Raw genomic sequence first — 14,980 nt, forward strand, 5'->3', positions numbered from 1 at the left:
AGGAGATAGGCCTCCTTAATGCCCGTTCCAAGGCTGTGGCAGTTTCAGCTCGCAGAGCTTTGTGACTGCAACAATGGAGCGGATGCTGATTCCAAGTAAGGTGTGGTAAATCTTTTTTTTTTTTACAGGGATGTCTTGTTTGGGGATGAACTAAAGAAGTAGATTTCTAAAGCAACGGCAGGTAAGTTTATCTATCTGCCGTCTGCTGTGCCTCCGACTAGATGTCCCTACCCCGGCCCCTCTCTACAGTCCTTTCGTGTGGCAAGGTTTAGGGGCAGGGCCAGAGGTGCCTCAGATGCAGCCAGAGGTACTAGAGGGAAATCCCGAAAACCTGCAGCTGCTGGGTCTCTGGAACAGGCCTTCGGATCCTCCTCCACTAAGCCCTCCGCATGATGGTTGGCCCCAGCTGCAGGGAGACTTTCAGGTGGATGCTCAACTACAATATTTCGCCCAGGTATGGGAGAACACCTGCCGGGACCCTTGGGAGAGGGACCTGGTTTCCTAGGGTTACCGGTTGGAATTTCATGTACTCCCTCCTCTCATATTCTTCAGGTCAAGCTTTCCAGCTTCACCCGTAGCAAGCGATACCTTACAGGACGCCATTCAATAGCTGCTACAAACGCACGTTTTTGTTCTAGTCCCTCCTCTGTTACAAAACAGAGGGTTTTATTCACTATTCGTGGTACTGAAACTGAACAGTTCAGTGCGGCCGATCTTGAACCATAAATCCCTAAACACCTTAGGGTATTCAAGTTCAGGATGGAATATCTACGAACAGTGGTCTCTGGCCTGGAGGATGGGAAATTCCTGGTGTGTCTGGATATCAGGGATGCATATCTGCACATCCCAATATGGCCTTCTCATCAGGCCATACAGGACTGCCACTTCCAGTTCCAGGCCTTGCCCTGTGTCCTCTCCAGGGTTCCGAGGGTTTTCGCAAAAATAATGGAGAGTCTGTTGCACAACATCAACTTGACCACTCTTCTTTTTACAGACAATGGATGGATCCTAGCCTTCCAGGAGACTCACATGGAACCAACGCAAAGACTTCAGTTCCTGGGAATGATCCTGGACACAGTGTCTCAGAGAGTATTCATCCCTATGGACAAAGCCTTGATGATTCAGGCTATGGTCCACTCTGAGCTTAGACCCCGCAAGGTCACAGTACACCTTTGCATACGCCTGCTAGGCAAGATGGTGGCTTCCTACGAGGAAATCCAGTACCCGTTCCATGCCCGTCTGTTCTAACTAGATCCACTGGACAAGTGGTCAGGGTTTCGTCTGCACATGCACCAGAGAATATCCCTGTTGCCAAGAGCAAGAACAGGTCTATCACCTAGTGGAAGGTCGGAGTTTCGGATTCTGTTAACTACGGTTGGCAGTCTCCGCGGTTGGGAAGAGGGGGGGGGGGGGCTGTGACCCAAAGGGCCCAGTTCCAGGGAAGATGGTGAATTCAGGAATCCTCGCTTCCAATAAATGTTCTGGTACTCTGGGCAATTTACAATGCTCCTCTGCAGGCCTCCTATCTTTTCCGAGATCAGGCCATACAGGTGCAGTCAGACAATGCTGTGGAGATGGTGTACATAAACCGTCAGGGAGGAACAAGAAGCAGGGCCGCAATGCTAGAAGTGTCAAGGATACTCCTCTGGGCAGAAGCCAACGCAAGGGCCATTTCAGCTGTGTTCATTCCGGGAGTGGACAACTGGGAAGTGAACTTCCTAAGCAGGCACGACCTCTATCCGGGGGACTGGGGCCTTCACCCTCAGGTGTTTCAACAATGTATTCACCGGTGGGGTTGTTCAGAAATAGACCTGATGGCTACTTGTCTCAACAAGAAGCTCTGCGTTACTATTCCAGAACGAGGGACCTGCGGGCGATAGCGGTAGGCCCTCTGACGACGCAGTGTGCTTACCAGTTCGTTTACCTGTTTCTTCCAATTCCTCTCATTCAAAGAGTTCTAAAAAGACTCAGAAAGGAAAGAGTGCAGGCAATTCTAATTGCCCCGGATTGGCCTCGACGGGCCTGGTATGCAGACCTCCTGACCTTGTCTCTGGAGGAACCCTGGCCTCTGCTGCTTCTCAAGGACCTTCTTCAACAAGGACCATTTCTCCTGCAGGGTCCACAGGGTATCCACAGGATGCATTGGGATATAGTTGAGTGACAGCGGGGAAGCAGACTTCCTCAGCAGGCACGTCCTCCATCTGGAGGAATGGGGCCTTCACCCTCAGGTGTTTCAACAGCCGGTTCACCGATGGGGCTGTCCACAGATAGACATGATGGCTTCTCGTCTCAAGAAGAAGCTGCATCGCTACTGTTCCAGGACGAGAGATCCGCATGCTGCAGCGGTGGATGCTTTGACGGCACCATGGACTTGCCAGTTCGTGTATCTGTTCCGTCTTATTCCTCTCATTCCCAGAGTTCTGAAAAGACTCAAAAGGGGAAAATGTTCAGGCAATTCTAATTGCCCAGTTTGGCCTCGCCAAGCCTGGTATGCGGACCTCCTGACCAAGTCTCTTGAAGAGCCCTGGCCTCTACCTCTTCTCAAGTATCTTCTTCAGCAAGGGCCGTTCGTCTTTCCAGACTTATCATGGCTATGTTTGACGACTTGGAAGTTGAGAGGTAGATTCTTGCCAGAAAAGGTTTTCCTTCCAGGGTTATTTCAACTATGGTACAGGCCCGAAAGGTGGTCACGTCTAAGCATTACCATCGTATCTGGAAAAAATATATTTCTTGGTGTAAAGGTGGAGGTTATTTTTCTGTGCAATTTCGACTGGGCTGGTTTCTGATTTCTGTTACGTCCTAGAGGATGCTGGGGACTCCGTAAGGACCATGGGGTATAGACGGACTCCGCAGGAGACATGGGCACTCAAAAGAACTTTAGATGGGTGTGCACTGGCTCCTCCCTCTATGCCCCTCCTCCAGACCTCAGTTAGATCCTGTGCCCAGAGGAGACTGGGTGCACTGCAGGGGAGCTCTCCTGAGTTTCTCTGAAAAAGACTTTTGTTTGTTTTTTTATTTTCAGGGAGCACTGCTGGCAACAGGCTCCCTGCATCGTGGGACTGAGGGGAGAGAAGCAGGCCTACTTAAATGATAGGCTCTGCTTCTTAGGCTACTGGACACCATTAGCTCCAGAGGGTCGGAACGCAGGTCTCACCCTCGCCGTTCGTCCCGGAGCCGCGCCGCCGTCCTCCTCACAGAGCCGGAAGATAGAAGCCAGGTAAGTATTAAGAAGAAAGAAGACTTCAAAGGCTGCAGAAGACTTCAGATCTTCACTAAGGTAACGCTGCGCGCCATTGCTCCCACACATACACAGCGGGCACTGTAAGGGTGCAGGGCGCAGGGGGGGCGCCCTGGGCAGCAATATTAACCTCAAGGGACACTGGCATATAGATTAGATACTGCGGAGGCAGTATATTTAAAAAAAAACCCCGCCAGTATAAATAATTTGAGCGGGACCGAAGCCCGCCGCTGAGGGGGTGGAGCTTGATCCTCCAGCACTAACCAGCGCCATTTTCTCCACAGCACACTGCAGAGAAGCTGGCTCCCCGGACTCTCCCCTGCTGAACACGGTTACAGAGGGCAAAAAAGAGGGGGGAGGCACATTTAATTGGCGCAGTGAGTGTAATTATATATTTATATAAAAGCGCTGTACTAACTAGGATTTTATTCCAGTGTCCAGTGGCGCTGGGTGTGTGCTGGCATACTCTCTCTCTGTCTCTCCAAAGGGCCTTATTGGAGGACTGTCTCCATATAGATATATCCCTGAGTGTGTGGGGGTGTCGGTTCGTGTGTGTCGGCATATCTGAAGCGGAAGGCTCATCTAAGGAAGAGGTGGAGCAGATGATTGTGGTGTCTCCGTCGGCAACTCCGACACCTGATTGGTTGGATATGTGGAATGTTTTAAATACAAATGTGTCTTTATTACATAAGAGATTGGACAAAGCAGAGTTCAGGGATAAAACAGGGAGTCATTCCATGGCTTTGACTGTGTCACAGGGCCCTTCAGGGTCTCAGAAACGTCCACTGTCCCAAGTAGCAGACACTGATACCGACACGGATTCTGACTCCAGTGTCGACTACGATGATGCGAGGTATTCATTATATGATTATTGCAATAAAAGATGTTTTGCATATCACAGATGACCCCTCTGTCCCTGACACAAGGGTATGCATGTTTAAGGAAAAGAAACCTGAGGTAACCTTTCCCCCATCTCATGAGCTGAACGCGTTATTTGAAAAAGCTTGGGAAAATCCAGACAAGAAACTGCAGATTCCCAAGAGAATTCTTATGGCGTATCCTTTCCCTGCACAGGACAGGTTACGGTGGGAATCCTCACCCAAGGTAGACAAGGCTTTAACGCACTTGTCCAAAAAGGAGGCGCTACCGTCTCCAGACACGGCAGCCCTCAGGGATCCTGCTGATCGCAGACAGGAAACTACCTTAAAATCAATTTATACACATACGGGTGCCTTGCTCAGACCGGCAATAGCGTCGGCTTGGGTTTGTAGCGCTGTAGCAACTTGGGCGGATACCTTGTCAGCTGACATTGATACCCTAGATAGGGATACCATTTTATTGACCTTAGGTCACATTAAAGACGCAGTCTTATATATGAGAGACGCTCAGAGAGACGTTGGGCTGCTAGGTTCGAGAGCTAACGCCATGGCGATTTCTGCTAGGCGAGCCCTGTGGACCCGCCAATGGACGGGTGATGCCAACTCAAAGAGGCATATGGAAGTTTTGCCTTACAAGGGTGAGGTTTTATTTGGGGATGGTCTCGCGGACCTGGTTTCCACAGCTACCGCGGGTAAATCTACTTTTTTACCTTATGTTCCCCCACAGCAAAAGAAAACACCACAATATCAGATGCGGTCCTTTTGGTCGCATAAATCTAGAAGAGGTCGGGGCTCTTCCTTACTCGCCAGAGGTAAGGGTAGAGGGAAAAGAATGCCTGCTACGGCTACTTCCCAGGAGCAGAAGTCCTCCCCGGCTTCTACTAAATCCACCGCATGATGCTGGGGCTATACTGAGAGAGTCCGCGCCGGTGGGGCCACGTTTTCGACTCTTCAGCCACGTCTGGGTTCAGTCAGACATGGATCCTTGGGCAATGGAAATTGTATCCCAAGGCTACAAGCTGGAATTCGAAGACGTGCCTCCTCGCCGTTTTTTCAAATCGGCTTTACCAGCTTCTTCCCCAGAAAGGGAGATAGTTTTAGCGGCAATTCAAAAACTGTGTCAACAACAAGTGGTTGTCGAGGTTCCCCTAGTGCAACAGGGGAAGGGGTACTATTCAACCCTATTTGTGGTCCCGAAACCGGATGGCTCGGTCAGACCCATTCTAAATTTAAAATCCCTAGACCTGTACTTGAAAAAGTACAAATTCAAGATGGAATCGCTCCGGGCAGTTATCTCCAGCCTGGAAGGGGGGGATTTTATGGTGTCACTAGACATAAAGGATGCATACCTTCATGTCCCCATATATCCCCCTCATCAGGCGTACCTGAGATTCGCTGTACAGGACTGTCATTACCAGTTTCAGACATTGCCGTTTGGGCTTTCCACGGCCCCGAGGATTTTCACCAAAGTAATGGCGGAAATGATGGTGCTCCTGCGCAGGCAGGGAGTCACAATTATCCCGTACTTGGACGATCTCCTGATAAAAGCGAGATCGAGAGATCAATTGCAGAAAAGCGTGTCGCTCTCCCAGAGAGTGCTGCAGCAGCATGGCTGGATTCTAAATCTACCAAAGTCACAGTTGATTCCAACAACTCGGCTATCTTTCTTAGGCATGATTCTGGACACGGAACAAAAGAGGGTTTTTCTCCCGATGGAAAAAGCCCAGGAACTCCAGAACATGGTCAGAGACCTGTTAAAACCGAAAAAAGTGTCAGTCCATCAATGCACTCGAGTACTGGGAAAGATGGTGGCGACCTACGAGGCCATCCCCTTCGGCAGGTTCCATGCGAGGACTTTTCAGTGGGACCTTCTGGACAAGTGGTCGGGGTCCCATCTATACATTCATCAGAAAATAAGCCTGTCCCCCAGGGCCAGGGTGTCTCTCCTGTGGTGGCTGCAGAGTGCTCACCTTCTCGAGGGTCGCAGGTTCGGCATTCAAGACTGGGTTCTGGTGACCACGGACGCGAGCCTCCGAGGATGGGGAGCAGTCACACAAGGAAGAAATTTTCAGGGACTATGGTCAAGCCAGGAGGCTTGTCTACACATCAACGTACTGGAATTGAGGGCCATATACAACGGCCTACGACAAGCGGAGAATCTTCTTCGCGACCTTCCGGTTCTGATTCAATCAGACAACGTCACAGCCGTGGCTCATGTAAACCGCCAAGGCGGGACAAGGAGCAGAGTGGCAATGGCAGAAGCCACCAGGATTCTTAGCTAGGCAGAAAAACATATAAGCGCTCTGTCAGGGAGTGGACAACTGGGAAGCAGACTTCCTCAGCAGACACGATCTCCATCCAGGAGAGTGGGGACTTTATCAAGAAGTTTTTGCAGAGATAACAAGTCATTGGGGACTTCCTCAAATAGACATGATGGCGTCACGCCTCAACAAGAAGCTTTGGAGGTATTGTGCCAGGTCGAGGGACCCTCAGGCAGTGGCGGAGGACGCCCTGGTGACACCGTGGTTGTTTCAGTCGGTCTGTGTGTTCCCTCCTCTTCCGCTCATCTCAAAGATATTGAGAATCATAAGACAAAAAAGAGTGCAGACAATACTCATTGTTCCAGATTGGCCTCGAAGGGCCAGGTATTCAGATCTTCAGGAAATGCTCACAGAAGATCCGTGGCCTCTTCCTCTCAGGGAGGACCTGTTGCAGCAGGGGCCCTGCGTGTTCAAAGACTTACCGCGGTTACGTTTGACGGCATGGCGGTTTAACACCGAATCCTAGCTGGGAAAGGCATTCCGGAGGAAGTCATCCCTACTCTGATAAAGGCTAGGAAGGAAGTGACGGCGAAACATTATCACCGTATCTGGAGAAAGTATGTATCTTGGTGTGAAGCCAAGAATGCTCCTACGGAAGATTTCCATCTGGGCCGTTTTCTCCACTTTCTACAGACAGGAGTGGATATGGGCCTAAAATTAGGCTCCATTAAGGTACAGATTTCGGCCCTATCAATTTTCTTTCAGAATGAATTGGCTTCTCTCCCAGAAGTCCAGACTTTTGTAAACGGAGTGCTGCACATACAGCCTCTTTTTGTGCCCCCAGTGGCTCCATGGGACCTTAACGTGGTGTTACAGTTCTTAAAATCTCACTGGTTTGAACCTCTTCAAACGGTTGAATTAAAATTTCTCACTTGGAAGGTGGTCATGTTGTTGGCCTTGGCATCTGCAAGGTGGGTGTCCGAATTGGCGGCTTTGTCTCACAAAAGCCCCTATCTGATTTTCCATGTGGATAGAGCAGAATTGAGGACTCGTCCTCAATTTTTGCCTAAGGTGGTTTCATCGTTTCATATGAACCAACCTATTGGTGTACCTGTGGCTACGGGTGACTTGGAGGATTCCAAGTTCCTTGATGTAGTCAAGGCCTTAAAAATTTATGTAGCCAGGACGGCTCGAGTTAGGAAAACAGAGGCACTGTTTGTCCTGTACGCAGCCAACAAGGTTGGCGCTCCTGCCTCTAAGCAGACTATTGCTCGATGGATCTGTAACACGATTCAGCAGGCTCATTCTACGGCTGGATTGCCGTTACCAAATTCGGTAAAGGCCCATTCCACTAGGAAGGTGGGCTCTTCTTGGGCGGCTGCCCGAGGCGTCTCGGCATTACAGCTTTGCCGAGCGGCGACTTGGTCGGGTTCAAACACTTTTGCAAAATTTTACAAGTTTGATACCCTGGCTGATGAGGACCTCATGTTTGCTCAATCGGTGCTGCAGAGTTATCCGCACTCTCCCGCCCGGTCTGGAGCTTTGGTGTAATCCCCATGGTCCTTACGGAGTCCCCAGCATCCTCTAGGACGTAAGAGAAAATAAGATTTTAAACCTACCGGTAAATCTATTTCTCCTAGTCCGTAGAGGATGCTGGGCGCCCGTCCCAGTGCGGACATATTTCTGCAATGCTTGTATATAGTTATTGCTTACATAAGGGTTATGTTACAGTTAAGATCAGTCTTTAGCTGATGCTGTTTTGTTCATACTGTTAACTGGTTGCGTATATTCCATGTTATACAGTGTGGATGGTGTGGGCTGGTATGAATCTTGCCCTTAACAAAAATCCTTTCCTCGTACTGTCCGTCTCCTCTGGGCACAGTTCTTTAACTGAGGTCTGGAGGAGGGGCATAGAGGGAGGAGCCAGTGCACACCCATCTAAAGTTCTTTAGAGTGCCCATGTCTCCTGCGGAGCCCGTCTATACCCCATGGTCCTTACAGAGTCCCCAGCATCCTCTACGGACTAGGAGAAAAAGATTTACCGGTAGGTTTAAAATCTTATTTTCCCTGCAAGCAGGTGTGGATTTGGGCCTACGGTTAGGCTCCATCAAGGTTCAGATATCTGCTCTCTCCATCTTCTTCCAGAAACAGCTGGCTGTACTTCCTGAAGTACAGGCATGCTTGAAGGTCGTTCTTCACATTCAACCGCCCTTTGTTCCTCCCATGGCCCCGTGGAATCTCATTGTGGGCTGACCTTTCTCCAGTTGGACTGGTTGAACCTCTTCACAGGGTGGACCCTAATATCTTACTTGGAAGACTGTCATGTTGCTGGCATTGGCCTCTGCGAGGCATGTGTCTGTATTGCGGGCCTTATCCTGTAAAAGCCCTTATTTGATATTTCATGAGGATAGGGCGGAGCTCAGGACTCGCCCACAGTTTTTGCCGAAGGTTGTTTCGGCTTTTCACATTAATCAACCAATAGTGGCTCCTGTGATGTCGGACAAATTAGTTGCTCCAAAGTTCTTGGATGTGGTTCAGGCTTTGAAGATTTACGTCAAGAGGACAGCTCGTCATAGGAAGTCTGACTCCCTCTTTGTCCTTTATGACACTGCCAAGATTGGATGTCCTGCTTCTAAGCAGTCCATTGCTCATTGGCTCAGGTTGACTATTCAACAGGCCTATTCTTCAGCAGCATTGCCGATGCCGAGTTTTATTCAGGCCCACTCTACTAGGTCAGTGGGTTCTTCTTGGGCGGCTGCCCGTGGTGTCTCGGCCATGCAGTTGTGCCAAGCTGCTGCTTGGGCGGGTTCGAACACTTTTGTCAAATTCTACAAGTTTGATACCTTGGCTACGGAGGACCTTCAGTTGGTCGCTCGGTTTTACAGGGGTCTCAGCACTCTCCCACCCGTTCTGTGAGCTTTGGGCCTTCCCCATGGTAACTACGTTTAACCGTATCCCCTAGGACGTCAGAGAAAATAGGAATTTAATACCTACCGGTAATTTCTTTTCTCGCCCGCCTCAGTGCTTTGTTTCCTGCTTACCTGATTGTAAGTTTCTTGGTTGGGTCTGCTGTTGCTATCCCTGTTCCTTGTTTTGTTAGCGTTGCTATCCTTCATTTTGGGTAGCACTGCTACCTTTTGTTGATGTTGTGTGTTGGTTCGTTACCTCACCGCTGTATATGTTATATCCTTCTCTCAAAGTATATCCGTCTCCTCGGGCATAGAGGTGAGGAGCCAGCACACACTAATGATTTCTTAAAGTGCCAGGCTCCAATGGACCCAATCTATACCTCATGGCAACTACTTTCCCAGTATCCCCTACAGACTACGAGAAAAGGAATTACCGGTAGGTATTAAATTCCTATTTTTGGCTCTGTGCCCCAGGTCCAGTAGAATCTAATGCATTTTCACTGATAGCTTCAGCTTCATCAGAGGCAAGCTCTGAGATACACTGCTCTGGGACACACGTCACCATACTCTACACGAGACTGCACAGGCTGCAGGAAAAAGGCTGCTTTCTACCTGATCACAAAATACGGGATGATGGAGTGATGTTGCACCTCCTTTATACTTCATATGGTCATTGCTCCAGCATCACGCAGAATTAAATAGCCCACGATTTCGCTTATTTTATGGTTGTAGAGAAGTTACAGAAATGTCAGACAGTAGGCACAATCGGTATGATATTGCAGCCATAGTTAGAAATATAGGGCCTAATTCAGACCTGATCGCTCCTCTGCTCCTTTGCAGAGGTCTGCGATCAGATAGCTGCCGCCCATTGAGAGTGAAAACCCACCCTATGCAAGTGTGCGAATGCATGTGTACGCCATGCGAAAACTTTGCCAGGCAGCGAACATCTGCAAATCCGTTCGCAACTCAGTCATCATCTAATGATTTTTCCAGTGTTTGCAGTCTGTGCATAACCCAGAACTTACTCCTACAGTGCGATAGTATCGGGCAGATCAGGGCCGGAGCTGACGTTACACACCCTTCCTGAAAACGCTTGGGAACACCTGCGTTTTTCCTGACACTCCCAGAAAACGGGCAGTTACCACCCACAAATGTCCTCTTCCTGTCAATCACCTCGCGAATGCCTTGTGATCGAAATTTTCACACCATTCTAACGCTGTTCGGCGTCGCGCCGGTGCATGCGCAGTCATTCGATAATCGGATAACAGCGATTTCGGACAACAGCAATCAGGTCTTTATCTGGCCCATAGTTTGAATATCTAAAGAAACAAATTAAATCGTATTTTTAAATATAGTGCAAATTTGATGTATAATGTGATGTCTTCAATCACTTAATAACACCTTTATGATTGATTTACAGGCTACACGAATCAGATGTAAAGGAGAGTGGGGAGGTGAAATGGGAAGAAATGACTGATGATATTGGGTAAAAAACTCGCATTTTACAGTATGTCTTGAAATCATGTTGCAGCAGCTGCTTGTCTTTGATTTATTATCCTAAATATGACCAGGTTCCAAAGTGCTCAGATTTAAGACAGGTTCCTTGATGCCTTCTGTAGGTTTCCACTCTTCTACTTGTTCCCGCACAATCCCACAGGCGGTCTGTTGACTGTTAGCAACACCATGCTGGCCTTCAAAAGCCTGCTGGTAGGAGATGATTGTATAGATGACCCTGTACTGTTTTTGCAACTACCCCATTTTGTTCTGTGAACGCTGTCCACCTATTTTCAACCCTACTTATCTGCCTATGTTAATTTAGCTTTCTGCAATTACTGAACTCTCCTAATACCTACTAACCAATGGCCCAGCTCCGCAGACTCCGAAATGTGCTTATGAGGTGGGAATTAGGCTCTACCAGTCCAGTCCCTGTACTAAATCTAGCACCTGACATTCAGTTTACTGTCACCTGACTTTCTCTAACGTCCTAGTGGATGCTGGGAACTCCGTAAGGACCATGGGGAATAGCGGGCTCCACAGGAGACTGGGCACTCCAAAGAAAGATTTAGTACTATCTGGTGTGCACTGGCTCCTCCCTCTATGCCCCTCCTCCAGACCTCAGTTAGAATCTGTGCCCGGCCAGTGCTTTTAGTGGGCTCTCCTGAGCTTGCTAATAAGAAAGTATTTTAGTTAGGTTTTTTTATTTTCAGAGAGCTTCTGCTGGCAACAGACTCTCTGCTACGTGGGACTGAGGGGAGAGAAGCAAACCTACTAACTGCGGCTAGGTTGCGCTTCTTAGGCTACTGGACACCATTAGCTCCAGAGGGATCGAACACAGGACCTGACCTTGTCGTCCGTTCCCGGAGCCGCGCCGCCGTCCCCCTCGCAGAGCCAGAAGACAGAAGCCGGCAGAAGCGGAGAAGACATCGAAATCGGCGGCAGAAGACTCCTGTCTTCACATGAGGTAGCGCACAGCACTGCAGCTGTGCGCCATTGCGCCCACACTAACCCACACACTCCGGTCACTGTAGGGTGCAGGGCGCAGGGGGGGGCGCCCTGGGCAGCAATTGATACCTCCTGGCGAAAACTGCATATAGACAGTGGGACACTGTTATATGTATGAGCCCCCGCCATTTATTTTACAGAAAATCGCGGGACAGAAGCCCGCCGCTGAGGGGGCGGGGCCTTCGTCCTCAGCACTCACCAGCGCCAATTTCCTGCCACAGCTCCGCTGAGAGGAAGCTCCCCAGGCTCTCCCCTGCAGAATCACAGTAGAAGGGTGAAAAAGAGAGGGGGGGCACATAAATTTAGGCGCGTTAATCATAATACAGCAGCTACTGGGTAAACACTAAAGTACTGTGTAATCCCTGGGTTATATAGCGCTGGCGTGTGTGCTGGCATACTCTCTCTCTGTCTCTCCAAAAGGCCTTGTGGGGGTCCTGTCCTCATTTAGAGCTTCCCCTGTGTGTGTGGTGTGTCGGTACGTGTGTGTCGACATGTTTGACGAAGAGGGCTATGTGGAGGCAGAGCAAGTGCAGTTGACTGACGTGTCGCCGCCGACGGTGCCGACACCTGATTGGATGGATATGTGGAAGGTGTTAAATGATAATGTAAACTCCTTACATAAAAGGTTGGATAAAGCTGATACCTCGGGCCAGTCAGGGTCTCAACCCATGCCTGATCCTACAGCGCAGAGGCCCTCAGGGTCTCAAAAGCGTCCACTATCCAAAATGGTTGACACAGATGTCGACACAGATTCTGACTCCAGTGTCGACGACGATGATGCAAAATTGCAACCGAAAATGACAAAAGCTATACGCTACATGATTATAGCGATGAAGGATGTTTTACACATATCAGAGGTAAACCCTGTCCCTGACAAGAGGGTTTATATTTATGGGGAGAAAAAGCAAGAGGTGACTTTTCCCCCTTCACATGAGTTAAATGAGTTATGTGAAAGAGCGTGGGAGTCCCCCGATAAGAAAGTCCTGATTTCCAAAAGGTTACTTATGGCGTACCCTTTCCCGCCAGAGGACAGGGTGCGCTGGGAAACCTCCCCTAGGGTAGATAAAGCTCTCACACGCTTATCTAAGAAGGTGGCCCTGCCGTCGCAGGATACGGCCACCCTAAAGGATCCTGCAGATAGAAAGCAGGAAAGTATCCTGAAATCTGTTTATACACATTCAGGGACTCTACTGAGGCCGGCAATTGCGTCGGCGTGGATGTGTAGTGCTGTAGCAGCGTGGACAGATAATCTGTCTGAGGAAATGGATACCTTGGACAGGGATACCATTATGCTGACCCTGGGGCATATAAAAGACACTGTCCTATATATGAGGGATGCCCAGAGGGACATTTGCCTACTGGGCTCTAGAATTAATGCAATGTCAGTTTCTGCCAGGAGGGTCATGTGGACTCGGCAGTGGACAGTTGATGCCGACTCCAAAAAACACATGGAGGTGTTACCTTACAAGGGTGAGGAATTGTTTGGGGACGGTCTCTCGGACCTGGTTTCCACAGCTACTGCTGGGAAGTCAAACTTTTTGCCATATATTCCCTCACAACCTAAGAAAGCACCGTATTACCAAATGCAGTCCTTTCGCGCACAAAGAAGCAAGAAGGTCAGAGGTGCTTCCTTTCTTGCTAGAGGCAGGGGTAGAGGAAAAAAGCTGCACCTTACAGCTAGTTCCCAGGAACAGAATTCCTCCCCGGCTTCCACTAAATCCACCGCATGACGCTGGGGCTCCACGGGTGGAGCCAGGAGCGGTGGGGGCGCGTCTGCGACATTTCAGCCACCAGTGGGTTCGCTCACAGGTGGATCCCTGGGCTATACAGATTGTGTCTCAGGGATACAAGCTGGAATTCGAGGTGATGCCCCCTCAACGTTACCTAAAATCGGCCCTGCCAGCTTCCCCCATAGAAAGGGAAGTAGTGGTAGCGGCAATTCACAAGCTATTTCTCCAGCAGGTGGTGGTAAAGGTTCCCCTTCTTCAACAGGGAAAGGGATACTATTCCACAATGTTTGTGGTACTGAAACCGGACGGTTCGGTCAGACCTATATTAAATTTAAAGTCCCTGAACATTTATCTGAAAAGATTCAAGTTCAAAATGGAATCGCTCAGAGCGGTCATTGCAAGCCTGGAAGAGGGGGATTTTATGGTGTCTCTGGACATCAAGGATGCTTACTTGCATGTCCCCATTTATCCGCCTCATCAGGAGTACCTCAGATTTGTGGTACAAGACTGTCATTACCAATTCCAGACGTTGCCGTTTGGGCTCTCCACGGCACCGAGAATATTTACCAAGGTAATGGCAGAAATGATGGTGATCCTGAGAAAGCAAGGAGTCACAGTTATCCCATACTTGGACGATCTCCTCATAAAGGCGAGGTCAAGGGAGCAGTTGCAGATCAGCGTAGCACACTCTCAGGAAGTGTTGCAACAGCATGGCTGGATTCTGAATATCCCAAAGTCGCAGCTGATTCCTACGACGCATCTGCCCTTTCTGGGCATGATTCTGGACACAGACCAGAAGAAGGTGTTTCTCCCGACGTAGAAGGCTCAAGAGCTTGTGACTCTAGTCAGAGACCTCTTAAAACCGAAACAGGTGTCGGTGCATCACTACACGCGAGTCCTGGGAAAGATGGTGGCATCGTACGAAGCCATTCCCTTCGGCAGGTTCCATGCGAGGATCTTTCAATGGGATCTGTTGGACAAATGGTCCGGATCGCATCTTCAGATGCAGCGGCTGATCACCCTGTCCCCCAGGGCCAGGGTGTCTCTTCTGTGGTGGCTACAGAGTGCTCACCTTCTCGAGGGCCGCAGGTTCGGCATACAGGACTGGGTCCTGGTGACCACGGATGCGAGCCTCTGAGGGTGGGGGCAGTCACTCAGGGAAGAAACTTCCAAGGGTTGTGGTCAAGTCAGGAGGTTTGTCTGCACATAAATATCCTGGAACTAAGGGCCATATTCAACGCCCTGAGTCAAGCGGAGCCCCTGCTCCGCAACCGACCGGTGCTGATTCAGTCAGACAACATCACCGCGGTGGCTCATGTAAACCGCCAGGGCGGCACAAGAAGCAGAGTCGCGATGGCGGAAGCCACCAGGATTCTTAGATGGGCGGAGAATCACGTGCAAGCACTGTCAGCAGTGTTCATTCCGGGGGTGGACAACTGGGAAGCAGACTTCCTCAGCAGGC

The 14,980-nt window shown here is 49.7% G+C and overlaps 1 protein-coding gene across 2 annotated transcripts in view; it reads left to right on the top strand.

Annotated features, from left to right (window-relative positions):
- The window catches only part of TTF1 (transcription termination factor 1), a 154,005-nt gene that overhangs the window by 76,088 nt on the left and 62,937 nt on the right, over window positions 1-14,980 (top strand). For both annotated transcript variants that reach the window (XM_063936765.1, XM_063936764.1), the window contains exon 11: window positions 10,707-10,772. In XM_063936765.1, the coding sequence (XP_063792835.1) occupies window positions 10,707-10,772 (66 nt within the window). The remainder of the gene's footprint in view (window positions 1-10,706; window positions 10,773-14,980) is intronic.

Source organism: Pseudophryne corroboree, chromosome 8, assembly GCF_028390025.1.
Source record: "Pseudophryne corroboree isolate aPseCor3 chromosome 8, aPseCor3.hap2, whole genome shotgun sequence".
In the NCBI taxonomy this organism is placed as follows: Eukaryota; Metazoa; Chordata; class Amphibia; order Anura; family Myobatrachidae; genus Pseudophryne; species Pseudophryne corroboree.